At 39.9% G+C, this 27,281-nt stretch overlaps 2 protein-coding genes across 5 annotated transcripts in view; one reads left to right on the forward strand and one right to left on the reverse strand.

Annotated features, from left to right (window-relative positions):
- Window positions 1-6,325, forward strand: part of cfap36 (cilia and flagella associated protein 36) — a 39,991-nt gene extending 33,666 nt beyond the window's left edge. For all 3 annotated transcript variants that reach the window (XM_035605989.2, XM_035605990.1, XM_035605991.2), the window contains one exon: window positions 5,406-6,325. In XM_035605989.2, the coding sequence (XP_035461882.1) occupies window positions 5,406-5,486 (81 nt within the window). In that variant the 3' untranslated portion in view covers window positions 5,487-6,325. The remainder of the gene's footprint in view (window positions 1-5,405) is intronic.
- Window positions 6,326-7,499: 1,174 nt separating this feature from the next.
- Window positions 7,500-24,547, reverse strand: ppp4r3b (protein phosphatase 4, regulatory subunit 3B). 2 transcript variants are annotated; one of them, XM_035605973.2, is made up of 16 exons: window positions 24,066-24,546; window positions 23,415-23,470; window positions 18,990-19,088; window positions 14,593-15,216; window positions 14,047-14,124; window positions 13,366-13,482; window positions 13,098-13,214; window positions 12,663-12,794; window positions 12,267-12,369; window positions 12,142-12,183; window positions 11,626-11,784; window positions 11,206-11,375; window positions 10,953-11,092; window positions 9,407-9,552; window positions 9,185-9,327; window positions 7,500-8,756 (listed from the first exon to the last, which is right to left on the reverse strand). In XM_035605973.2, exons 1-16 carry the CDS (start codon window positions 24,205-24,207, stop codon window positions 8,646-8,648), a joined length of 2,379 nt encoding a protein of 792 aa, XP_035461866.1. In that variant the 5' UTR covers window positions 24,208-24,546; the 3' UTR covers window positions 7,500-8,645. The 2 variants fall into 2 exon arrangements, with proteins under 2 accessions (XP_035461866.1, XP_035461867.1); XM_035605974.2 differs by lacking the exon at window positions 18,990-19,088 and having other exon boundaries at window positions 24,066-24,547.
- Window positions 24,548-27,281: the final 2,734 nt, after the last annotated feature.

Below are 27,281 nucleotides of genomic sequence, written 5' to 3' on the forward strand. Positions count from 1 at the left end.
TACATGATGTTTCTGTAAATCATGCATAGAGTACACCGTGTAATTTTCATGTAAATCGGATGATGTTTGTCACATAGGTCTGACTTCCTGTAGTCAGTAGATGGTGCTATGATAATGGCTCAATAGGGACCGTGTCTAATGTTGAGAAATTTGGTGAAGATATGACAAACCTGGAGTGGAGTTACACGAAAACTGACAGATTTCAAAATATCACACCATCAAAGAGTTATTACTTTTTGGGCTAGTTTGAGGTGGATAAGGTAAACCTGCACGGCAGAGGAACGTCCACTATCATGGAGGAACATCAATCTTTGCCACAAGGACACGCCCATTGGGATCCACGGAATATAAATCCTTTGATAACTTTTCATCAACAAGGACTTTAGATGACAGTGCACAAATATGGAGTTGCTGTGATTAATCCTCTAGGAGTTAGTCAAAATATGACATTAGAAAAAGACACCCATCTGACAAGTTTCATTAGATTCTAAGCATCCCAAGTCCCTCAAACACACCTAACATGTAACATCATCAACGTGTCACAACTTAGCAGACCAAATTCGAGGTGGATCTGGTGAACCTGCAAGGCAGAGGACATAAAAGTACAAAACTTAAAACTTCCTGTTGCCAGTCGGTTGCGCTATGACCATGGTTAAATATTGACATGCAAATGTGTTGAGGGCGGGACTGCTATTATTCCTGAGCAATTTGGTAAAGATATGACCATATATGCTGGAGTTATGACAGCCTGATATTTAATGGCATTACATCAATGTTCGCCGCCACACCATGAAAAGTCACAGATTTTTGTCTACATTCACATCATCAAAGTGTTTTAGCTTTTGAGAGAAATTTTGAGGTGTATCTGGTGAACTTGCAAAGCAGAGGACGTAAAAGTATAAAACATGTCACTTCCTGTTTCCAGCAGGTGGCGCTATGACGTCCGGTCAATATTGACATGTAGTGTTGTGTTGAGGGCAGGACCGTTATCATGCCTGGGAAGTTTGGGTCAGATCAATCCATGTACCTTCGATTACGAGCAACTTCCTGTTTCATGGCGAAAGATCGAAATTCACCAGGCCGTCACAGCAAGGGCCTCTGACGAAAAGTCAGGATTTTGATAACTTTTCATCCAATAGGTCTTTTTATGACACAATTAAAATTGGAAGGAGGTCATGTGAAATATATAGGGTGAGTTTGTTAAAATATAATGTGTGAAAATGGAAAAATACGGGTCCCTAATTGTCCTTACGGAAACAATAGAGCCTTGCAACTGCTGAGCATGGCGTCCTCTGGTGGACACCGGAGGCACCGCACTTTCAGTGCTCGGGCCATAATTAAATGTTCTGACTTAAAAAAAAAGAAATCCCTCATCTGTTGACTTGGCAGGACTGTAAAAACACTGGCCAATCAGAAAGTTCGGTCCGAAGTAAATGATTGGATGAACCTGCTTTCTTCCTGCCTTCACTCTGCTCGTGCACCACACCTTGTGGCGAGTGACAAATCTTCTCCAAGGCAAACAAACAAAGCAGAGGCTACAGCTAATGAGCTACAGCTAGCAGACGAGTTGCTAAACTAAACTAAAGCATTGCAGAATGGCAGAGAAAGTGCCTACAACAGCTTTCGGTCGCAACAGAAAGACAGCATTTGAAACAGCTACGGCAAAAAGAGGTTGGATACTACAATTATTGCAATAGAAAGAGCAGGGACTTGGCAGGTCTTAGGGATCAGGACAGCCTGGCATTAAATTGTTTGTCACTTTGTGCTATTGATTTGCCATAACTGCTACTGGGAATTATGTTTTACTGAACTTCTCTTGTTTAATTATTTCGCTCCTTACCATGTTGATGCTTGTGCATCATTCCAAGTCCAGTCAACCAGAGCTCACCCACTGAATCTTTTGATTTTGATAATTTTAAAGAACTGGAGTTGGTCCCTGGGTGCTGCACTCTGGCTGCCCACTGCAGAAGATGACCTTTTCCCTCGTCATCAGGTGTTTTTGGTTGTTTGGTTTGGTTCCTTAGCTGCTAAGTAGAGGCGCAATCCAATAAGAGAGGATCTCTCAATGAATCATTGTCTTATTTCTAAACAATCTGTCCCCCTCACTTCTGAAAGGATGGCTCTGCCCCTGATTGTCCATGTGGATCTGGGAGCCATCACATATCTTCCAGACACAGCAACTGTGTATCACAACTCTGTGACCCTGTCCTAATGCTCCATATTGCCGAACAATAAACTGTCAATATTCTGCATGGTGGAACTGTATGTTGCACTCCCCTGTGTGTGGAAGATCAGCCACTGCCTGGATATCGTTACAGAAAAAAACTACGCTATGGAGCGGTTTCAAATGCCCTGAAATATAAAAATAAAAACTAAAAAACAAATTCTCCACTCTCAGCACGAGCATGAGTTAGACTGACGTATTAAATGCATCAGCGTTACACTAATGGTGGCTAGCTTTCGTATGTTAGCATTGTAAGCTAGTGTTAACGGTTTATTAAATGTTGATAAAGCGTGATGCGCCAGCTGGTTAACTGCTACATGTCTTCATTACAAGTTTTCCGCTACATTCATATGATTATTGCAGCCACTGCTCGCCTACAGCAAGGCATGAGACAGGGAGAGGGTGGGGGCGAGTAATGTGTTACTGGGTACTTGTGAAAAAAGTTAAACTTCAGTTCTGCTTATCGGTTCCTAAAAAATCGCATCAACATAACGGCACCTGTGTTTTGATACATGCTAGCGCATAGAATGCATGCTAACGCCCGAGCCAGAGTGAAACATGGACAGAGATAAACAGTATGAAGTATACCTGTACTTTTTGCCCCTATTGTTGATTTGATGGACTTATTTTCCTTGAATTTGACTTGTAGATAAACTGGGAAATCCCGGTGTTACAGCAGCAGGTATCTGTCACACAACACACCTTAAAAAAAGTAGTGATGGCCTGAATGAAGACAAGAGACAGTCGATCCTGGAGCCATTCAAAATCCATTTCTAGCATACAGAAGACCTCAGGAAATTCTGTGAAGAAATTGTTGATGGCCAACAATATTTGCCATACTGTGAATGCCAAAGGGACGATCTTTATGTTGAATAAAAGAAAACGGATCAGATGATTAGTTCAGTTATATAAGTTTGTGTGGGGTTTTTTTTATGAATAATTCCCTTTGATTATACCGTGAAGACCTTTTTACTGAACCCCAACTAAAACCAAATAAGAAAGGAATGGTGGTTAACAACAGGAAAAAATACACAAAGGAAGCTAAAATTAAAACAATTTAAAAATCCAGCCCCATATATAAGCTTAAGCCAAAAGTGCAATACAGTTAATGAGTTAAGCAAGCGTTTATGTAGGTTCGTGGAGTCTAATCTACTGATATGACATTAATAAGAGATTTATTATTTTAAGAAAATAAATATGGTTTTAAAGTAAAACAGGCCGAGTGCTAACAGTGGCCTGTTGCTGAGAGCCATCAAGCTATGTTAGCCCGTCATGTGGGCGTGAGGTTAGCAAAAACCAGCTATCTGGGCAGTTTTACCGTAGCCGCTAAGATATCAGGCAAGTTCAATCCTCCGTGGGTCCCGAACTGCGCTGAGAAGAGAGGAAATCCTGAGCAACCTTGGGGGAAATGAGCCGACGCCTCAGTCCTTCTCCGGTCATAATGAATGACTATTGCTCGACTATTTCGGGAGAATAATCCTCAAAGATGTGGATCGGGGAGCCTTTGTATTTCAGCTTGCCCCGCAGCTTTCGAGCCTCGCGCACCACCAACTCACGGGTCTGAAATCTGTGGTAACGCATCACGATTGCCCTAGGCTTCTCGCCGGGGCCTGGTTTCGGTGCGAGCATGCGGTGAGCTCGTTCCAGCTCTGGGGCTGAATCCAGTAAAGGTTGAGCACCTTCAATGTTTTCGGGGAGGTTGTTCCGGCAGCTTCTTTTTTCCAAGTCGGTGAGTTTAGCCTTTATCTTAGTGTTCTCCTCAGACACCGTAGCTAGCCTAGCCTTCACGGTTTTCATGTCCTGGCTTGTGGTGTTGGCGAATGTCTCCAATGACGAAAGACGCTGTTGGTGATCCAATATAGTAGTCTGGATGTTATATAGGCTCGCCTCGAGTTTGGAACTTTCTTCGACTTGTTGGACATCCTCTCGACTTGGCGAAAATGCTGCCGAGCATAGTTAAATATACGTGGCTAGTTGCAGCGCTTTGGCTGGACTGTGAAGAAGGTTTCAGATGGATAGGGTGGGAGCAAGGAAAAATTGCGACTTACTCCATTGCGCCGCTCACCGGAAGTTCACTGGTAGTAAATCTTAACTTAAAACCTTCAAGAAAGCATTTAGATTCATAAACAATTGTTGCTTAGTGCTTTATTAATTACAACATTAGAAATAACTTGAAAATTGAAAACCAGAACTTGATTATTTCAAATAAGCAACTATAAATTGATGGAACAATTTATGAAATTTAAAAACTGCAAAACATTCCTCCTTCCATCATTGGTTGATCAGAAAGTTTTCTTTCTTTTCTCTGCGGAGCGGTAGACCAGGAATAGAGTCCCCCTCCACTCAAAATAATGTTTTTATTTTTGTTCCTTCAGTTGCATGTTTGAGCTTCTCTGTGCACAATTATGTATTTTGCAGGCTGTTTTCACATTCATCTTCTGAAAGTGGAAAGTCTCAGTCTGAAAGACGTTGTGCTCATAAAACATGACACACAACTAGTAACAGATCCTGCTCCAGTGTGCAACTTTCACAAATGTAATGTTGCACATCCAGTGCACATACATACACTGAGAACTGAATTTACAGTGAAGTAGGAAAGATGTTGTGTCCAATAGTTCAACCTTGGAAAATTGTAATATTTACATATTCAGTTTTTTTAATGATGGAGAATTTAACTTTATTTCTGGCAAAACGTGGCTTAATGTCTGCCAGATCAGTGTGCGCCACGCGAAACACCCCACGACAGACCTTGCAGGTGGCTTTGTACTCATTTTCGCCAACACTGTCCAGCCGAGTGTTTATTTCTGTAAACGAATCCTTTAAACGCTTTTGCTGCATTCTGCAAAGAAGACCCGCCCTACTATGCCTCTGATTGGCTCTGTGTGTAAACCAACGAGGGCAATCAATCAAAGGTAGAGTAGGGCGGGTCTTAGTGCAATGTGTGCAGGATGAAAATACAGAAAAAATCGTGTCCCTTATTGATTCAAAATAATAATAATCAAATACAGGACGATTCTGTACTATAAGGGACGGGTGGCAACCCTGAGTACATTGTACATGTGCTGTGTTGTATTTTAGTAGTCTTTCTCGTTGCTCTCCACCCCTCAACATTTTGTTTTAAGCCACTGGTGGTAGTTATCATGTTGTTAACCTGACTGACTGTTCTGCTCTCTTCACACAGATGTCTGCAGAGGAGAGGAAGAAGCTAGAGAAGAGAAAACATCTGGCTGACAAGCTGAAAGAGGAAGTGATCAAGAAATAACATCCCCTCTTCTGCACCGTTCTTGTTAATATATTATCTCTATGATCCAAAAATCAAACACATGGCTTCCATTACATAGCCTCCACCTGTCAGATAATTCACTCTACACATTTCAAGGTTTTTCCCAAACATGAAAAAATGAGACCTTCCTTATTCTGAGGTTTTTTTTTCATGCATATTTTAAATATTTCAAGTACCACTGTCTGGCAGTTTCCACTCATACCATGCCACACAAGAATTCTAAAATCTGTCAGATAGTTACAACTGTTTGATCAAGTTCAGAAAGTCATGCAAATTAAAATGCACACAGACCAGTCATGCAATAAGCTGCCAATGTTACCAAGCTTTAGTGGAGAACCTAAATGGCTTTTATTAGAGTTTACTTTACTAGATGCAAATGTCCAAAATCACTCCTCATTTGACACTGTGGTAACCATTTAATTCAGATTGTCTAAATTGAATTGAACAATTTATTGACGATATGTCCCCCAAAATATTGATGTACGGATCATAAGCTGCTTTCAGACATTCACTGAGTTCATGTCTGAAAACAACATAAGGTGTCAAATGGGCCATTGACTCCACATTGGGCACAACTGGCCAAGCGTTGTCTTGGGCAGTTTTCCCACATTTATGTGACATAACGACATGACTTGGAGGGTCCCATGAGCACTTGTTTTTCACTGTCATTAGCATTCTCAGAGGGAAGAGTCAGAGCCAAGAGAACCTTTACTTTCTACTAGGAATGCCATAATCAGCAGTCTTCACTTTAAGCAATCGTCGTCATTTATGTGATATTGTATCAGGTATGCTCTTTGATAAATCACATTTTATAGAAACATCCTGGACTCCAGAGTTTGAGTACAGAAACCGAAGCTACAGTAAGTCGACAAGTGGTCACTTACCTGGTCTCCGACCGATGTGTTTTAGTCTAAAAGAGGGGTTTGAGTGTGGTTGGCAGAGCCAAGTGTGATGAATTTCATCATAAATTACCATATAATCACATTTGTGACTTTCAAACTTTCCTAACATAAGAAAATTGTGTACAATTAATTTTCCAACAGCAAAAAGGCAAAAAGAATCTATTCTTTCTGTAGAATAATTTCCAACAAAGAATTTAGAATAAACTAATCCAAAATTTACCAATATCCTAAGAGAAATAGTATAAAATGAATTCTGGTACAATTCTACCAAAAGTCAAATTTTAACAGTTGAGAAAATTTGGTCACTCCAATTGCCAAACTAATCAATTATCAGTCAATTATTGAAACAAAGCTTGGGTCACAATTAGTGTCAGGGTCACATTTAATTTCAAAATGTATCAAATTCATACAAATTTTAAGAATGGATAATGGTAGTAAATGCACTGAATCAAACTTCATGTGCATACACGGCCTTTAAGAAGTTTAAGATCTAACATTTTAGTGAGTTCCAATTCCCTTCCTCTGTGTGCTTATGCTGAGACCAGGAGAGAAGATACAACACAAGAAATGTTTTTGACCTGACACTGAAATGTGTCATTGCCCTCTGACATTGTCAAACCTGTGTTGTGTCGGAAGTACTCCACCTTAACATATCAAAAGCTGCACAGCATCATCTTTATCAGAACTAATACAGACAGCTCATCTGTGCATAAAGTTTGCATTAAAGACAAAAAAGTTGTATTCATCCAGAGTTGTTTTGGTGGACAGGCCAAAGAAGTTGTCAACTGTGGATTCACTAGAATCTCCATTCAGTTGTAGAGGTGAGATGTTTCAACAGCAAGAAGCATGACAGCACACAGACAAGGTGGGTAGCTTTTTGCAAGCTGTGAACCTGATACCTGTCTGGAAGGAGGTTGCGGGGACCCAAACCTCCTGAAATAGAAAGTGTGCACTTAATCTACTTGTAAACACATCAACAGCTCAGGTTTTTCACCCAGTTATAACTAAAACCGGACTGCGTGTTCATCACAATGAGGCCACTGAATTCTTAAATCCACTAAAATGCAAAACTACAGACACCCTCAAAATGTTGGCTGCAAAAATGACTTTACTGCAGTTTAATACGTTATTTTTAAAACCAGCATTTTACATTGAATCAATGAACTGGACTGAAAGGGTGAAAAGTGACCCCACCTTTTTGTGCAACAACAAAAAATACACAGGTAGGCATCTCTCCCCCCTTTCAAAATCAGAGCAAGGGAAAATGATTAAAAAGGGGGAAAAAAACATCTGTACAGCAGTTTTTAACAAAGTCATGAAATTGCAGTCCTGTGTGTGAGACATTGTGTACGCCTTGGCCAAACAGACTTAGCTCATGGCTTTCGAGTCCTGCTTCCCTGGATCAAAGCCTCATTTCTGTTTTCATCCTGATACATTTTGTTATTTGTTACCTGCCCTGTTTTCTGATGTTATGTTTAATTCTTCAATGTTGCCTGGATTCTTCTTATCCCCAACAAAAGGGAACAGTTCTGTGGCAGGGCGGTGCATTAACTATTTCTGCCAGTCAAGCTCTCTACAACTATAACTGCTAGTCCTGCTAGCCTGACTGGCCTGCTGAACAGTTCACACGCTGGTTGTGTTCTGGCTTCCTCCGTCTGTAGAGCTCACCAGTTCGGGTTCGAGAGGAATGGAAGGGAGAGTTCAAAAAAGGACGCGTTTGGGTTCCTCTGGGTTTGCTGTAGTACCGCAGATTCCTTGCTTCTGTTGCTGTAGCAACAACAGAGTTGAGAAATGCCTTGGCCCTCCCCTGCAGCCTCTCTGATCGGTAAGTACGATGGTGGATGAGAAGGAGAAAGAAAGAGGTAGTTCAAAAAGAGGCGTGAACTAGGAGAGCAGGGGTGAATTTGGAAAAGGTTGGGAGGAAGAAAGGTGTTTTGGGGACCTCCTGGTCGAGGCTGTTGGTAAAAGGAAGAGGTTAAGTTGACAGGCTGAAGGAACAGACTGCTCTCTCTGTTTCCAGTAAAAGATAAGCTATCCATCTCTTTCCCCTAAGGGGAAAAAAAGAGGAGTAGAAATCTGGAGGGACTGAGTGAAGTGGGTTCTCATCTTTGCCCGTCTACTCAGTGAGACTGAGGAGGTGGCACAAGTAGGCCAAGGGCCAATGAGACAACCAAAGGAGGGAGGATGGGAGAGACTCAGTCTCCATCCATCACAACCAATTCAAGGACAATTATCCTTAAGAGTTCAGACGGGGCCGCTTTCTTGGAGTCTGCTCTTCCTCCTCATCTTCTTCATCTTCATCATCATCCTCATCGTCAGGGTAGTCCACCAAACCAACCAGAGCAGTCTAAGAGAAACAACAGAAAAGATGACAATGACAACATTAAAAAAAACTGAAAATGTACCCATTAAAACAAGTTCTCTCAACCCAAAAAATAATTTTGCAGGGGTATTAAAAATATTTAAAATACACGCAAGTTTCTCATTTAGCACTATTCATATTTATGCATAATCTAAAATGCGCAATTTTGAAGACATAAGCCTCACCCAGGTAATTAACTGACTGTTTGTCTGCATCCTTAACGAAACAGCTTTTCCAAAGATATGATCGAAAAATTATGTGGAACAAATTTTTATTTCTGGTATACTAAAAAAAATTAATGCACTTCATACACCTAAAATACACAATTAAAAATTGGAAACAATGTTGGCTAAGGCAGAGTTTAGTAGAGAATTGAAGTTAAACAAAAAGCACAATTTGAAGAGAGCCATTACCTTCACTACTGGTGTGGCAGGAAGAGAAACTGTTTTGAGAGAGGAAGTTGAACTGTTGTTTGGAGTGTTGGTTGGTGGTAAAGGTGGGATCACAACAGCTTTACTGTTGTTGTTGGTGCCAATATTAGCTCCGTTGGCAGCTCCTGCGGTAACAATGTAAATATCAGACTAAGATGTAGCAATGTGTAGGAAGCCAAATACAGTAATGACAGTGCAGCTTACCTCTTTTGGCTTCCATGTACTTGCCGTAGCTGTCAGAGAAGTCATCCTCCATCCTCTTCTCCACCGCTTCTCCATCATCATCGTCATCATCATCATTGAACCACAACTCTTCATCTTCATCCAACGACCTTGCATCCCTGCGATATCTACCCCCAAAAAAATACGCTTGATATAGTTCAGTTATCTACAGAAAAAAAGTGTGAGGCAGAAGTGGGAACTCGTATTAGTTATAAAGATCCTTGTACTGATTTGAGCCTGGAAACCAGATCAAAGGCGCATGTGTATTTGCTCTAACAGATAGGTCTGTAGCGCCTCCCATTCAGGCAGACTTCCATTTGCCTGCGAAGATCAGGCGAATCACATCCTTTTATTTAAAATGGGGTTGGGTATCGATTGAATTTTATAAATTCCGACTTTATCGATACCATATGGTAAAAAAGGGGTCCAATGTTTGGATAACAAAAATATCTTTAAAGCTACAGTTTGTAATATTTAGAAGAACTTATTTTTTTGTCAACTTTGAATGAGTTAAATATAGTTACATTAGGGGGACCCGACCTCCGTGTAAAGCGCCCAGTTTGCTACGATGTGTTGTGCTGCGTTCCTGTTCCACTGCAATTCGGGAGGTAAAAAAATAAATAAATCACCACCTCGACTTCCGGGGTCTGAGTTCTGAGCGGTTTCGAAGTATAATGGAACGCAGCATTAAATATGGTTGCACAAAACAGTCCAGAATACGTCGGATTCGCATTGAATTTCCAGCACTGCGGGAAACTGGATATGGAATTAGCGGTGCGCCACCATAAAATGTGTCCTGTCGGATACTCAGTTGGTTGCAGTTTGCAACTTTACCACCAGATGCCGCCAGAAAAGTACAAACAATTCAGACCCTGGTTTCGGGGGGTGATGATTTTTTCTGACCTCCTGAATGGCAGGGCAAAATGTGATAACTTACGTGCATTCAGTGCACAGCATCTAATTGCAAATTAAAAGATTTATGCAATAGGGATGGGCGTGAGTGTCCGATTCCTTGACTAGTCCTCGTTTTAAATGAACTTGATTGGTGATCAACGGCGCTCAATTTTTTTTTTTGTGCGCGTGTGCATCACTCCTTGCTCCTGCGCTTGACCCAAGACACTAACACCTTACATTTTTAGAACCAGCACTTCGCATCACCATCTGAGAAAAGTTGTCTGACTTAAACAACGGGGTTACAGTGAAAGACATGCACGGGATCGCAAGCGCAAAGGCACTGGACACCCAGCGCCTGCGGATACCTGCCACCTCTGTGCCTGCGTCTTCTCCGCAGCGAGACTGATCATAAACAGAATTCTTTCTCGCCTTTCTCCCTAACACATTGACATGCTCGTTTTCTGAGCAAGAATTGATCTTGTTCTAAAAATAGATTTAGAAAAACGAGTACTCGATTGACTCAAGGAATTGATGTGATCCCTCGATCTTGGAATTTTCTACTCGTGCCCATCCCTAGTATGCAACAATAAACATAACAACTCGTGTTAATTACAGCACATCAGTCTTTTCTGACCTGTTGAGTCTCTGACTCTGCCGGTCTTTTTCCTGTTCATATCGACCCTTCAAGCCTTTGAAAGTCTGGACGTACTCAATGGATTCAAGTGCCTTGTAGAAGTTATCCACAATGTGAGCTATGAGAGATTTGATGTCCTCCTAAAAAGTGAAGACAGAGTGGAAATCACAAAAAACCCACAGTCAGTGCCATGAACAAACAATGCACATCAACATTTTTCATTGTGGAAGCGTGTGTCTGCGTGTTTGCACACCACTTTAATGAACTCAAAGAGCTCTATGATGGCTGAGTTCAGGAGGTTGTATCGGGTGCCATTGTCCAGCAGGGCATTAATAACAGGTTCAAATAGGTTCCCTTTGATGATGTAGCGGTTGTAGTACTCATCCTTCAGGCCAATGATCCTGCGCATGAAACGCAGGGCACCTTGGACAAAAACAGATGACAACTTTGTTTTTGCATTTAAGTAAGGAAAAACAACACAATGTCATTGGGTTGAGGCTGGATGTATATAGCAGATCCACAACCCTGGTATGGTTGAAAACTAAAAGCAGTAGACTTGGTTAATGTAAATTCAGAAAATAAGATATCTATTGAAAACACTAAGGGAAAGAAAGACAAAGCAGCAGAAAGGTGTGTGACTGTTTGTGTAGGTTTTGTGTAAGTGGGGACTCACAAAGAGCAAGAAAGGTGTGCTTTGAGTTCATAAGCACCAGCACTCTCCTGAGTAGGTCTTTGTTCATGATGTAGGTCTTGATGTGATAGGTGTGGTGCTCAACACAGAAGGTAAGGAGCTCCAGGATCAGTGCCAGTAGCTGAGCTGTCTGGAAGTTGTCTACATACCAAAAAAACACCAGGACATTACAGATATGCAATACAAAATTCTTATTACACACATACACATACTTCCTTACAGTCCTGTCATTTTTTCTAAATACAAGTCAATTTTCAATTGAAAGCAAGCGCATACATGTAGAAAATTTAAATCTCATCTTACAGTTGAGTTGTATTAAACAAAATCTCAGCTATAATACTTTGCAACTCAGGAAATGTTCTTCATATAATGGACAACATCACAGCCATTACACAATTTGAGTCACATTAAAAGCAGGTACTGGTCATTTATTTTACCCTGTTAGATTGATACAGGTGATATATAAGGGTAGTTGATTTAGAGTCAAATAATACTCACCTGGACAGACTAGGTTGATCTTAGTTGATCCCTCCTGTGGATCTGAAACACAGAATAATTGTCAAATCCTTTATCTTACAATCTGAAACATTCCAGTTTATTTGAAGTTTGTTTCTACGAATCACCTTTTGAGTTTTTGTCATGTGCCGTGTTGGCCAGCAGAGGAGCAGTCAGGACATGCATGCAGTACTTGTAGAAGAAACTCAGGAATTCCGTCTTCTCCGTTTTCTAAAAAGGAAAAGAAACTTAAATAAGCGCTTTTTATGTTTTATTGTTGGACAAAGCAAATGAGGTTTGCAGTTTAACAGCTGACAACAGTGAGCTCTGGATGCATCATGATTTATGCGGGAACATATATTTGGGAAAACAGTGATTATACTGACATTTATCAGTTATCTGGCTATCCTTGTGAGCTTAGAAGTTTGATTGGAGTTCATCAAATGATGCTGTCCTTACTGTTCATCAAAACATAATTGTATAACAAGTCAACATTACAAATCTTGCACGTGTGTATGTTTTACATTGGTGGACGCCAGCATGTTCTCAGGGTCGATGAGCGTCCTTAGTAAACCCATCTGCTGGACAGCTCCTCCTAACTCTGGATCTGAGTCACAAATCATCTGCTTGATAACAACATTTATCAGCAGAACATCCTGGGTGAAAAACACACAGAGTAGAAGGTAGAGTCAAAATGATGCAGTTTCAGTCCAAAAACAAAAATTATTACGACAGCAAAGCAACTGCAACTCTACAGGAAAGAGTCATTCAATGTCAAATCAACAGAGGCCTACCGAGTGACTATGTTGGATTTGCTTCAGATTTCATGTAAATAATGCCATTGCACCAAACAACTAGTGTGTATGATTTATGGGTTGTTTCTTCTTTGGTTAGAGCTATGCCAAACTGGTCTGATCAAATGTGGGAATGCCTGTTGATCGTGATATCAAGATGCTTACATCATCTGTCTGCTGTGGTTCCTGCATGACAAACTCCCTGACCATGGAGGGGCTGAATTCCACCAGGTAAGAGAAGATGTCTGTAGCTGCTGCCCTTACCTGCAGGTCATCCATTCCCTGAGCAAGAGAAAAATAAGGGTTGAAGATACAGCCATAGAGAAAAACGCGTACATAGTATTTTCCCCCATTTATAGACACACAAAAAAAAAAGATATGGAGAATGTTATACCCAAGAATAACTTAATGAGCACCATCATATATGACATACCATGACTATTTCAAGAGCAGGTAAGATGCCTAGATTTGCCAGCGTTTTGAAGAAAGCGTCTCTATTTTGTGGCTGCAATGTTTGTGAAAAAGCACAGAATTCCTTGACAAAGTTCACCTACAGAAAAAAAACAGCAGATATAATGGTTATTCAGCATTTAATATATCAATGCGAGTGATTAATCGTCAATAGCAAACACAGACCTCAAACATTGATTAATTTGTGATTTTTTTCTACAGCAGTGGAAAAAACATTATTGGTAGAGTCTCAAACATTTTGTTTCAGGAAGGACTTTTTTTTCCAAAGTTGAATAATTGACAACTACATGGACCATTGCGTTGAATTATCTCTCATTTGTCAGTGAGAGTTTATAGTGTTGAATGAATAACATTGCCAAAGCTGTTGTACAACAAGCCAATAGACAAGGAGGCAATTTGCATTCAAATCATTGTGGTAAACAGTGCAGAAAATGTCATTGAATAATTAGCAATTGCGAAAGAAATGGCATTACAGACAGCAGAATGAATCCAAATAAACAAGAACGTTAACACTGTGCAATGACAAAAATAAAAGCCAACATCACAATACATTAAAATACTGCCCGACATATTTAAGCTTCTACATTTTACCAAAATATTATCAAAACATCTGGCCAAGATATTTGAAAACCATTTGACTTACAAGTTCTCTCCTTTTACTGTCCTCTGTGGCTTCATCTGTGAGCTGTGCAAAGACTTCTGTTAGGAATTTTTCGTCCTCCTAAGGTACAGGAGAAACAGGATTAAAACATCAAGACATGAATAATAAGAAATAAAAAGCTAACATACAGAAAACAAATGGAATATAACAAAACTTGTATTCAATGTATTTACTGCAACAAGATTTTACTGCAACAAGATTTTTACTGCATTTTTCCGAAGACTCAGAAAAATCCATGCATCTTAGAGAAAGCTACTTAGCTTATGGTTATCCTTCAAACACAATCATTGAATATCCAACACTTTGCAATGAAATGGATGGGCTGGCGCACTCTGGGAAGTGGGATCATTGGATTGTAAGGCAGTTTACAATCATTAAAAATACGTTATTATCTTGAACCACATATCTACACATATCCAAAATATGTTCAATTTGCAGTGACATTAGGTCTGGAAAAAACCTTTGTGAGATGAATGTTGATAAATGTGCCTTAAGAAATAATACAAGTTACCTGGTTTGGATCCTTACCTGCAACATACTGACAATCTCCACTTTGTTGAAGAAGATAAAAGAGTTGAGTGTGGACAGGAAGTTCTCCTCAAAGACAGATGGTGTGGGCAGGATAATGTCCTGGATGTACTGCACCCGGTAGGTCTGGTGGATCTTCTGCCGTAGCTCAGAGTCCGTGATAGGGATTACTTCCTTAAACTTTGCCGTCTTGGTCAAGAATTCCCGATGACGTTTAGGCTGGACCAGTGCTGGGTCATACTCAAGGCAGCCAACCACATCCATGATGCAGTCATCAGAGAACATCACCTCAAAGAGGGCAGCTTTATTGAGGAACAAGACACCCCGGACAATCTCATAAAGGTGATGTAGTCCCTCCCTGTTGTCCAGGTCTTCACATACTCTAAAAAGACCTAGGAGTTTCTTAATGTAACCCTCGCTCATCAGGGCCAGTGCGAGTTTTTCTCTCCGGATGGGTGAAGACAGGACAGAGGTTACCAGATCAGCGATCTCCTCCAGTCGGCTTAGCTCGCAAGGAGGGAGCTCCACCAGATGACTTGTCTCTGGTATCTCCTCGAAGCGCTCCTCCTCTGACTCATCAATGGGGTCCTGGGTGATGTCCAGGGCAGGGTCCTTGCCTTGAACCTGAGCATTAAATAGTCAGAAGATATGAAATTTAGAATTAAACAAGTATTAACGGGGCTGGATGCTTACTACCAATAAAGGGATACAAGAAGACATTTTTAAATGCAAAATGATTGAATTCAGCTAAATCTACAAGTACACAAGGTTTCAACTATTTCTGCTTTAACATCTATAGCAATTCTTAGTTGTTAACGCCAAAAGAAAAGTCTGCTCAGTCCATTTAGACTGGAGTCATTGATTTAGACCAGTGGTTCCCAACCTTTTTTGCCCCCCTTGCTTATGTCCAAGACAAGACAGGCCCCCCCACCCTCACCCCCTACCCCCACATACGCACCAAAAGAATGAATTGATTCTTCCTATTCTCTTTGGTTTACCCTGTATATGGATGAATATGTTCTTGGATCAGGTGTATCAAATATACAAAAAAAATAATAACTGCTGGGGCATTTAAATATAATATTTAACAATAAAACAATTGTGTGCTGTAGTCTTACAACCTATATATATGTTGTATGGACACTGGTGACCCCCACCCACTTACAACTACAAAAATGGAGGAAAAGTAGCTTTTTTGAAAATATTCTTTGCATTTAAATAATAATAGCAAAGAACAATGAACTAAAATTAACAATTAATTAAAATAAACATAAATACTGAACATGGTACCTGCAGGAATTTTGATTAAAAGGTGTATAAAATTATGAACAGATTATTTCCTGAGGTTATATATATATATATATATAATTTTTTTCTTCAAAGAAATTAAGGACATTTTCAGACACATTTTATATTTAAGTGTGGCAGAGAGGCTAATCTGCACTGCTTGAGACATCTTCATACTAATCCTGTTGATTATTCAAAAAATGTCAGTCATATCTCATCAGCCTGACACTTGATTGTGCGTTGTTTAGGTCTCAAGAAAGTGCAGTGTTGAATTTGGACACCCTTATGTTCGGTATTGATACATTTTGGAGACGGGATACGTTGTAAATACAACAACAGCGTGTTCAGGGTTCTGAACTGATCTTTGATGTCACTGCAGCAGCGCGGCGTCAGTCACCGCGGCTCAATTATTGCAGGTCACCTTTTGCAGTTTCAAAAAGAAAACTGCAACTAGCAACTCCGCAGGCCAAACATTCATGCTGAGAACAGCCACTACATTGCTAACGTTAATAAGACCACAGCGGATGGATGGGCCCAACTCTTATTGATACTGCTTATCGATCCAGTACTTTAACAGTACTCTTACTGGTTCTTGCTTCCTTTTTTGAGAATATAATGGAATGGACAAATGTTTTGTTTCTCGTACTGTCACAATACATTGTTGAACACTGAACAGCACTATTTTGAAGAAATAACTAATATAAAGTATATGATGTTGTGTGTTGAGTGATGGGACTAACATAAAGCCCATCTAAGGAAAAAAGTAACACAACCCAATAGCAACCTCATAGCGAGGTGGCTCTCATTCACTCTCTCCTTATTCATCCTCCCACTAACTGCAGCTGTGAAGGGCTTTAGGCTTAGATGTACTTTCACTTCGCTGATCGCTGTTACTGCCTTTACTTGCAAAACATTTGTAACACTTGTGACAACGAGCGTTGTCTCCATTGATTTTGGCGATGTACAACTTTGACGATTTTCACTCTCTGAGTGTCTCTATCTGAACTCCGTGTGTCGACCCCTGCACAGAACACAGCAGTACCAATAACGTCAGAGCTTATTGATACTATGGTAGGGCTGGGCTATCTATATTTTGGCTATCTAAAGTCCGACAAGAGCCAAAGTAGTAGCGTGAGCTGCAAACTGTGTTGAAAGCATTTGTAGCAGTTGCAGCAGTTGTTTTATACAACTGCATTATACAGCAGGAGCTGTATAATGTTCTACAGTACATTTGTCATGTTCAACTTTAAACAATATTTAAAACAAAATTAACTTTGGTTTAAATATTATGATATCTTCACATCTCACAACTTGAGTTATATCGTGATATATCGATCAATAAGAAAAATTATGATTATGATACGATTTTTTTCCATATCACCCAGGCCTATATTACGGTCTTTCGTAATTTTGCCCCAAGGCCCGTTTAATACTGAGTTTCCATTCCCATCCAAACATAAGACAGAGCCCAATCTCCTCTCATAAAACAAAATAAAATAATAATAATTCAGTGGCGGTGGTCAAAATCCAGTAGCGGCATACCGTCGCTGCTGAATGCATGTAGGGGGAATCACTGCTTCTGACCCGCTGTGAGCTTAGTCAGCAGTCTACAGCAGGACTGGGATCAACAGTCTCTAATACCTCTTTCACACCAAAACTACCGTGTAGACCCGGGTTTTTTTAAACGCGGGTCGACCCGCGTTTAATCGGCAATTGGCCCCTTTCACACTCCGAGTAGACCAGGGTCCTATGATTGTGTAGTGACAGTTGGCGACCATTGATGGCGGTAGAGAGCGGTGCACGCCGTAAAAAACAAAGAAGAAGAACAGTGTGGTAGCAACAGAAAGCATCGTAGCCAGCGAGCCGGTGGTCAACGTTACCTTCTATCTTGTACTTGTCACTCTTTCAAAGTTTACAAGCTCTGCGCAGTGTTACGAGCCGAATCTGGCCCTTTAAGCAGGTGGCCATATGGGTTTGAAGTGTGTGTATGATAGAAGAAGGTGTTTGTGTACGTAGCTGCAGCCACAAGGAGAATGGGCTCCGCACATCATCCATGTTAGCGACAGTTTATGGCCACTTTGTAATGAGAGTGCGCCTGATGAGGCTTTGTATGTCCACCGAAGGGTTGAAATAAAATGCCCCGTTCTAAACCTCATCGATGATCTCGATTGTGTTAGTTGTCACCAACGAGCCAAAACTAGGCTAAGCGAGCTAGCTAAATGCAAGGTCTCTTTACTACAGCTGGTGAGGTAACAGGAGTTACCGACGTAGGAGTCGAGGCTTTGTTGCCTCCGTCATCGCTCAAATTAGCGGGCTCACCCGGGTGTGACGTTCACATCAATGCCGATAGGAGGTGAAGGCGATTAAATGTTTTCAAACGCCGGGTGTTAGTGTTAAACGGGTTTTTTGGCCACTGTGAAAGGGGCTTAATGAAGGCCCCTCCAAGCTGATCCGCATCAGCACTATTCTCTGCCAGTATGGGTTTTGGTGCACCCGTTCTTTAGAAGTAATGAATAACTGATGCCATGCTTTACATTGCTAGCAAACCAACTAGAAAAACTATCCAACAAAAAGACAAAAAAACAAAAAAAGAGCCTGATTGGGCAGCTGTGACTAGAGATGACATCCACAAACCGGAAGGTCGGTGGTTTGCTCCCCGCCTCTGACGGAAGTGAATGTGGTAAAAAGCAGAGCTGTATGAATGTGTGTGAATTGGTCCATTTGGGGCAGACTTTTTAATAGCACACATTAGGGTCACAGCTGTAATTCTGTTTTACTGAAGTAAAGCCAGCCCCACTGGTCCGTTTCATGTTTTAATAAACAGAAATGGTTAATTTTTGTGTATCAGCAGTACTCTAATTTGAAAAATACTAGTAATCAATTCTTAGTCTGATGTTAGTTATAAAGGGAGTGTCTGCTGCTTACAATAGCAGCGTCACATCACCGGGTGACTGAGTCTTATCACAAAATGACAGGAGAGTTGACCGACAAGGATGAAGATTTGGTGTTTAAGGATGGTAAAAATGTTTTAATGGTCTATTAATGAACTCCCGTTTTTGAGCTCTTAAGAAAATATTGTAGAAAACTTGTTAAAACTGGATTGTTTTTACCTGACAAATCTTCTCCCAGATCTCATCACAGCCAGCCTTTTCTTGAAAGCTTAGGGCAAGGTCATAGTTATCTGCTTCTGACCAGACAATTAGCGTGTCCTAGAAAGGGGAGGAAGAAACATCAAACTGTATCAACATATTCACAGGAAACACTGATTAATCCTTGAACGCACTAGGGTTGTCAAAAGTATCGATACTTTAAATTTAATTAACGGATATTGTATCGTTTTTAACACATGGTATACATGTTTACAACTATACAATATCCGTTAATTAAATTTTTGATAGTATCGCAAATATCGAAAGCTGATCTCCAATCACATTTTCAAGTTGCCCAAGGCTGCTTAAAGATACAATACGGGAGAAAATCAACTGATCCTCAACCTGCAACCGTGAAGTGACCCTATCACTAGAGGCTGAGGCACAAGCCGGCAGCAGCATGTCTGCAGCCGGTGAGATACTTGTCTCTGTGGTGACGTTAACTAGACGGCCACCATGTCGAGGCCTGGAGAATTACCAAAGAGTGTAGAAAAGCAAAATGGTCAGAGTGCTGTTCGTCAATATATTTCTCCTATCCGGCAGATTCTCAAAGAAAGGCAAAAGACTCCAACAAGCCTACATGTAAACAGTTTTGCAAATCAGTGTCGACCAGAGGAGGAAACGCCACAAGTTTGGCAAAAAACTTTGAAAGACTGGCACCCTGACATTTTCCAAGAATTTAGAGAGCAATGTTGCGTTAATATAGTTTAATGTGTCATTTATAAAAGCAGAGTGGCTTATGATGCTGTGATGTGACGCAGGTGAGCTCAGAAGCCACCACTCCCCCGAGCGAACAACGGTAACGTTAGCAGACATTAACATTAACTATCATTAACATTAGCTTTTTATCCTAAAGCGTGTCAGTGTTTCTGTCTCTGCTGCCGTGAAAAATGCAGGAGAATGATGTAGTAATGTTGCATGAGCAGGGACCTTTTTTTCTGTTCTGTGGTGGCTAGTTATTATGCGTATCTAGTCACACGTTATGGCTAAAGTATCATAACATACCCCTAATAGAATAAACTTTTCTGTGACTGCAGCTACGTGCTAGTACTTTTCTCAAACACCGACAGACTCACTTCTAAGGTTGCAGCTAACAATTCTTTTTTTATCGATTAACCTTATTATTATTTTTTGTTTAGTCGATTTATCCGTAAGTTAATTTACATATCAAAAATATTTATATATGAATCAGATATATGGGACAGAGTTAATGGAGATGGAACAGCATAAATGAAAGATTTCATTTTCTCCTAAAATAGAAAACATATTAAGTGTGAATATTCTCTATATAATAAATGCAGATGAAGCTTCCAGAAAAAAAACGTCCATACACAATCCAGGGCACAACATCTGAACATTATCTCAAATTTCATGCTGATAAGTGGAGCAGAGCAAATAACAGGCTCCATGGGGACATGGTCAGCTGTTCCATTTGAGGTTTCTCACTTGAAACTAAATTGATAATGTCTTTTTAAGTATTTATTCAATCTAAATACAGCCGTTTTAAAACAAAGACTGATGTTTATCTCTCTAGCGACACTTAGTTGTGCTGCGTAATGACATTAGAGCTTCCGGTAGGGTAGTGACAGGTAGCGTTTGTGCTAGCTAGCAGATTTTTGGATCAAAACAACTTATCGTAGGCCTGGGCTGTATGGAAAAAATCTTATCACGATAATTTTTGTGATATTGATTGATATCGCTATATATCACAATAAAAATCACAATTTCTGTCAATTTAAACCAACGTTCATTTTTGTTTAAATATGATGAAGATGAACATGACATATGTACTGTAGAAAATTATACAACTGCTGCAACTGCTACAAATGCTGTTGACAGTTTGCAGCGCACGCTACTACTCTGCTACTTGTCGGACTTTAAATAGCCAAAATATCTCCACACTACCGAATTCCTCGGACCATCTTTTAAACGATGTCCTCATCTTTTGAGACTTGGGCTGTGTCTGTCGGGATGTCTTCTTCGGTAACTGTCCCTCGAATTTACATTTCCTGTTGTCATTTTCTCTTTTATCCCGCTCTCACTCCTGATGGACTGATGTGCACGACCGCAGTAGCCCAAACATTAACATGTGCCCTGCTGCCGGCTGCTTCTCTTACGCTCTGCTGTGTGCTTCAACCTAACTTCACACGGCTGTAACTCTATTCCAACGACATGATTGGTTTGGTACGGCGCTAGTCTCATTATCATTGGCTGTTTGTTTTATCTGTCAAAACATGGACGGAATTAGTTTTATCGAAATTATATCGACCGTGTTTATATTTCTATTGAGGGATCTACCTAAGTTATTTTGGGATAATTATCTTTATCATTTTATCACCCAGCCCTAACTTATTGTGACAATAACAACGTAGTATGTAACTGTTTGCCGCAAATTTTCACGTCGCTTAACTCGCATGAGTATCTGAGTTTGCAGTCTTTTCCTCCGGGGGAGATGTGCTTTCACTTGCTTCAGGGCCAAAGTGTTGTCTCGCTCTGACTGGGACTCACCCCGTTTACTTCCTCAATAGCAGTAAATAACGCAGAGAAACTTCTCATTTGTCTTTAGACGCGGCAGCGATCATGAACAGTTAGACTGTAGCATGCACCGCACAGTCATTGCTTCAACAAACTCTGTTTCACCGGATCTTGCCTTGATCACTGGGGATTAGGGTCGGGCGATCTGCCTAAAAGATCATATCACAATCTTTTCGGATAGAATCACAATCCACAATCTGAATCACGATTTTTCTCACCATCTAGGCTACCCCCCACCCAAAAAAAGGTTCCAAAAAAACAACATAAAAACAAGTGAGTTTCTTATGTCAGAAAAAAGACAAATAACAATAACATGTATTTTTTAAATAAAAGATCCAGTCTTTGACTTGGACCAGCAAAAGTAGAGGGTTAGGGTACTTTCACTTTCTAAAATAACTAATACCACACTAACAATACCATTTTTAAAAGTCAGAAAAATTTCCTCAATTATGGAGAGAAATGCCCCCTCACAGTTATACTTTAATTTCATTAGATAAGTAGTCATTCATTAAAAACCTTATTGAGGTGGAGCTCATTTTTTTAAACCAATGATTATATTCATTATTAATTTGCTGATTATTTCATCTGCTGATAACAGAGTCCAAAGTGACAAAATGCTTGTTATTACAGAGTGGTGTTGCTTTATTTAAATGTTGCATTTATGTATACAGGGGACACAGAGGAGGAAATGCCACAAGTTTGCATAAAAGCAGAGATGCTGTGATGTGACGCAGGTGAGCTCTTTTTTTATCGATTAACCTTATTATTTTTTGTTTAGTCGATTTATCCTTTGGTTAATGGGTCAGAGTTAATGGAGATGGAACAACATAAATAAAAGATTTCATTTTCTCCTAAAAAAGAAAACGTACTTAGAGCGAATATTCTCTATGTAATAAATGCAGATAAAGCTTCCAGAAAAAAACTTCCATACACAGTCCATGGCACAACATCTGAACATTATCTCAAATTTCATGCTGATAAGTGGAGCAGAGCAAAGTTACAGGCTCCATGGGGACATGGTCAGCTGTTCCATTTGAAGTTTCTCACTTGAAACTAAATTTTATTTTGCTTATGTCTTTATAAGTATATATTCAATCTAAATACAGCCGTTTTAAAACAAAGACTGGTGTTTATCCCACTGTGACCACTGTACTGTGTCCACAAGGGAAGCAACAATAGAGAAAAATTATACTAAAACATTGAAGAATAGTATTAATAATGTTGGTATGCGATCAGTATTGAGTTGCTAATAAAACAAAAAAATTAAGAAGCGTATTTGACCTTTTATCTTTTTATAGTGGTATCGAAAGTGGTTATTGAGTATCTTTTTTTATACATGTGTCGTATCAAAGTCAAATTGTCGTGACAACCCTAGAATGAACTCTCACACATAAGTTACATATTCAAGACACACTTAGAAAAAGAGTGAGACCTTATTAATAGCCAAAAAGGCTCTTTCATTCTTGTAACTGTATGAGCCTGGAAACAAGTCCCTTAAAACACTGAATGAGCCAACTTTTCTACAATATGCAGACATTAAGCTAAGATGTTATTTCAAACCATGTGACAAGTAACTGTTACAGGTTTTAGCCATGCAAGTGTCTACTAAAATTATGAGAACACAACTTGATTCTATTGTAATTACTAATGATGTGCCCCTCCATTCACCAAGTTTGCATTAGTATTAGTTTAAACTTTATTATTGTAACAGTAACTGACAAGCAACAAGTCTCAATGTTGAAATGACTAATATTTAACACCAAAATCTTAAAATTACTAAGAATTTTTAAATATCAGGTATGAATGTGCATACTTTATGTGGCTGAACCAGACTCAGATGGTCTGCATTACCTGTTGTTTCTGATATGCAGTATTTGGGCTTATCTTCGACTCCAATAGTAGTGATCCTAAAACACAAAGATTTGAATAAATTAACTTTCCAGTTAGTTTGTGTAAACGATCACAGCCAATGTTACAAAATGATAACTTTACTAATCTTTGATGGTAAAGGTCAATTATCGTCTATGACAAGAGAGCATTTCGTGTGGAGTATATGATGTAGAAAGAACAATGAGGCAAACAATACTGCGTTAAACCTTAAACGAGGGGCTTGTTACTCTACACCAGCCTTTTCCTTAAATACTTATTTTCTGTGATATGTGCGTGAACACATTACTGTTTACTATCATGAACACGAACAAGTTAGTACTTTTGAGACGAGATTTTGAGGCCCCAATGCTACTGAGTAACCGTCGTCTGCTCAGGATTTTGCTATCACCAACATCTGAATAAATCAATGCCTCTAAGAAATGTTAATGTCGGGTGTTCCAGCAGTCAGAAAGTGTTGGCTTCAAATGCTTAAGCAATGTTTTAAAAGAGGGGCAAAAAGTTAACCTGGACTGTATAGTAACCAATCGAGCCATTCTGGGAGACGAACCAAGAGTTATAATGCTAACGTTAGCCAACGTAACGTCAATGCGCCTATGCTTACAAGAAACTTACCGTCTGATTCTGCTCGAACTAATAATGATATACCATTCAGTCGTTCGACAAAGGTTGACGAGACATGTCCGGTACCCCGATCGTCCCACTGTCGGTCTTCATTCAGCGTATATACTTTCACTCGCCGCCGAGTGTCCGACATGGTTAACCGAGTCGGAGCTAGCAGGCTAGCTGGCTGCTAACAGGCTATCACCTCACCCCGTCTGGTGTTTTCCTACCCTCGACCTGTTAACTTTGTTTCCACCTGCATGTTACAAAACATGCACGTCCAAGCAAAGTTCACAATCACAGTAAAATATACAAGTAGCTATTTTATAAACACATTACGTTTAGGATGTGAAACAACTCAACAGGAGTTTATAAAATCTACACAGAGCACAACAACTCCAATGGCCTCCTTGCTAACGTCCACAGACCGCCATCTTGTAATCCGATCTTGTGTTCTTTTTCTTCCTCGACGTCAATCAGGCGCTCGATGCTGCGGGGTCTCCCCCCTCCGACCGAAAGCATCCAATGGTAGAGCAGCGGCCCCATACGTTCAACGCGTCACCTACAGGCGACAAAAGTAACAGCAGCACTATTTAACTAGATGGTGAGAGGCCGCTCAGACTTGAAGCAAATAAATCCTGTTGGCCACTCGTCGTACTGCAGCAAAAAAAAAATCCGGTAATGCGGCCTAAAAATATAAAAGAACTGTTAACAGGACATCCCCAGCTGTAAACATGGTCATTCTTTACTCCTTGTCTTGTATATTTTAAGTCATGGAGGTTTAATCCTTGTAAAACTTTCCCAAAGCTCATAAAAAGCACAGAAAAGTCATATTTGACCTACTCATGGCCTCAGACAGTGGACATGTTTCTATTCTCGTCCTATTAGATCTTAGTGCTGCATTTGATACCATTGATCACAAGATTCTATTACAGAGACAAGAACACATTGGGATTAAAGGAACAGAACTAGATTGGTTTATGTCTTTCTTATCTAATAGATTTCCGTTTGTTAATGTTAACAACAAATCTTCCATGAATACAAAAGTAAGTCATTAAGTTCCACAAGTTACTGTGCTGGGACCAATACTTTTCAATTTATAAATGCCTCCTTTAGGCAATATTGTAAGAAAACACAACATACATTTCCATTGCGACACAGTTGATACCCAGCTGTATTTATCTATAAAGCCAGATTAAACTGATCAGGCAGACAAACTTCAGGACTGTCATAAAGATATAAAGGCCTGGATGACTTCAATTTTTTTTTTTTTACTTCTAAATTCAGACAAAACTGGGGTCATTGTATTCGGCCCTAAACAACTCACAAAAACATTATCTGAGCATATAGTTACCTTGGATGGTATAACCTTGGCCTCCAGCTCTACTGTGAGGAACCTTGGAGTTATCTTTGACCAGGACATGTCCTTTGACTCGCAATTAAAACAAGTCCCTAGGACAGCCTTCTTTCACCTGCACAATATGAAGAACATTAGAAACATCCTATCTCAAAAGGATCCTGAAAAGCTTGTCCCTGCATATATCACTTCTAGACTGGATTACTGTAATTCATGACTGTAAGGATGCCCCAATAAGTCTGTGAATAGCCTACAGTTAATCCAAAATGCGGCAGCATGAGTTCTGACAGGAACTAGAAAAAGAGATCATATTTCTCCAGTCCCCATGTATTTACATTACATGTCACTTACTGTGTTTTCTCTCTCTTCTAGTTAATCTCTTACACTGCAGGATCCAAATCAGTCATTATTATTATTATTAACAACATCAATGCATCCAGTAGTGTCAGTATTATTTTTGTAATTATAAGTATCAGTCTGGTAGAGATTGAAGCAACGGTTATACAACTGTTCTCTCTTTCTCACTCTTCTCTCCCCCTCTTTCTGCCCACCTCTCCTCTCTCCCCCATTTGTCTCCCTCACCCCCAACCAGTCGCAGTTCTGCGAGGGATTTCCTGCTAAAAGGGAGTTTTTTCTCCTCCACAGCCACCAAGTGCTTGCTCATTGAGGGAGCTGTTGGGTTTTCTCAACAATATTGTGAGGTCTCGACCTCACTATGTAAAGTGCCTTGAGACGATGTATGTTGTGATTTGACGCTATACAAATAAAAATTGATTGATATGATGGCCCAACACCTTCTGAATACACTTTGTTGTTTTAAATTTAACATGCATCTTTATACTTTATATGTATTTTAGGTCTGACAAGGCTCATGTTTGGCCACACTGTCAGTGACACTATCATATCCATATTGATTCTTCAGCTATAGATGGTGCAATATTTTCATCTCATTCACTTCTCTTTGCATTAAAGTCATCCATTTGTGCACAAAATGTAAGGGAACCCAATTATACTTGTACTTTCGTTGTTTCATTGTACTTGTAACTTTTTAAACCATTCTAGTGCTGTTTCTTTAATCTCAATAATATGTTCTAGTCTCTGTAGTAAAATTTTGTGATCAATGGTGTCAAACACAGCACTAAGATCGAATAGGACGAGAATAGAGACATGTACACTGTCTGAGGCCATGAGAAGGTCATTGGTAACCTTCAGCAGTGCTGTTTGCGTAATATGTTGATTTTTAAATTCTGAGTCAAATTTTAGGGTACAGGGTTACATTCATTCATTTACATTCTTATGTACAATTCTACAGCCTAAAATCTAAATAACCAAGGGGTACCCATTCCTGACATGGGACTCAGGCCTGTACACCTTTTATTGGAAATATTGATGCCGTTGAATCAGGAAGACTGAGACCGTAGATGTCTTAATCAGAAGTATTTATTACAGAAGCTCAATATTGAGGAGATTTCTGGTTCATTACACAGATCAAAATGTGGTCATGTGCATGATGTCCCAAAAAACCTCCCTATCCCGGTCAACGTGAAGTATTTAACCCTCAGAATCATCTCATCCTCAAACAGAAAGAATGGCTCCATAGTATGTCCTCTGCCTCAGCAAATCCAGATTTTTCCCCCACACATCTCATGAGTGTATGAAAATGTCTCCTTGCCATTAGATTTTTTTAGGAGCGCAGAGGCTTTATCCTGCACATCAAGCAGCTGTCATCACAGGCTTTCTTATGGTGAGGAGGCTTTTGTGCCTGTCCCCACTTGAGCCACTGAGAGGCTGAATTGCCACAGCTATGTATAAAATTGGGAGCAATTCATAATGTCTTAAATGACTGGTTTTACAATAATCATCTTTCAGTA

The sequence above is a fragment of the Scophthalmus maximus genome, chromosome 10 (genome assembly GCF_022379125.1).
Source record: "Scophthalmus maximus strain ysfricsl-2021 chromosome 10, ASM2237912v1, whole genome shotgun sequence".
In the NCBI taxonomy this organism is placed as follows: domain Eukaryota; kingdom Metazoa; phylum Chordata; class Actinopteri; order Pleuronectiformes; family Scophthalmidae; genus Scophthalmus; species Scophthalmus maximus.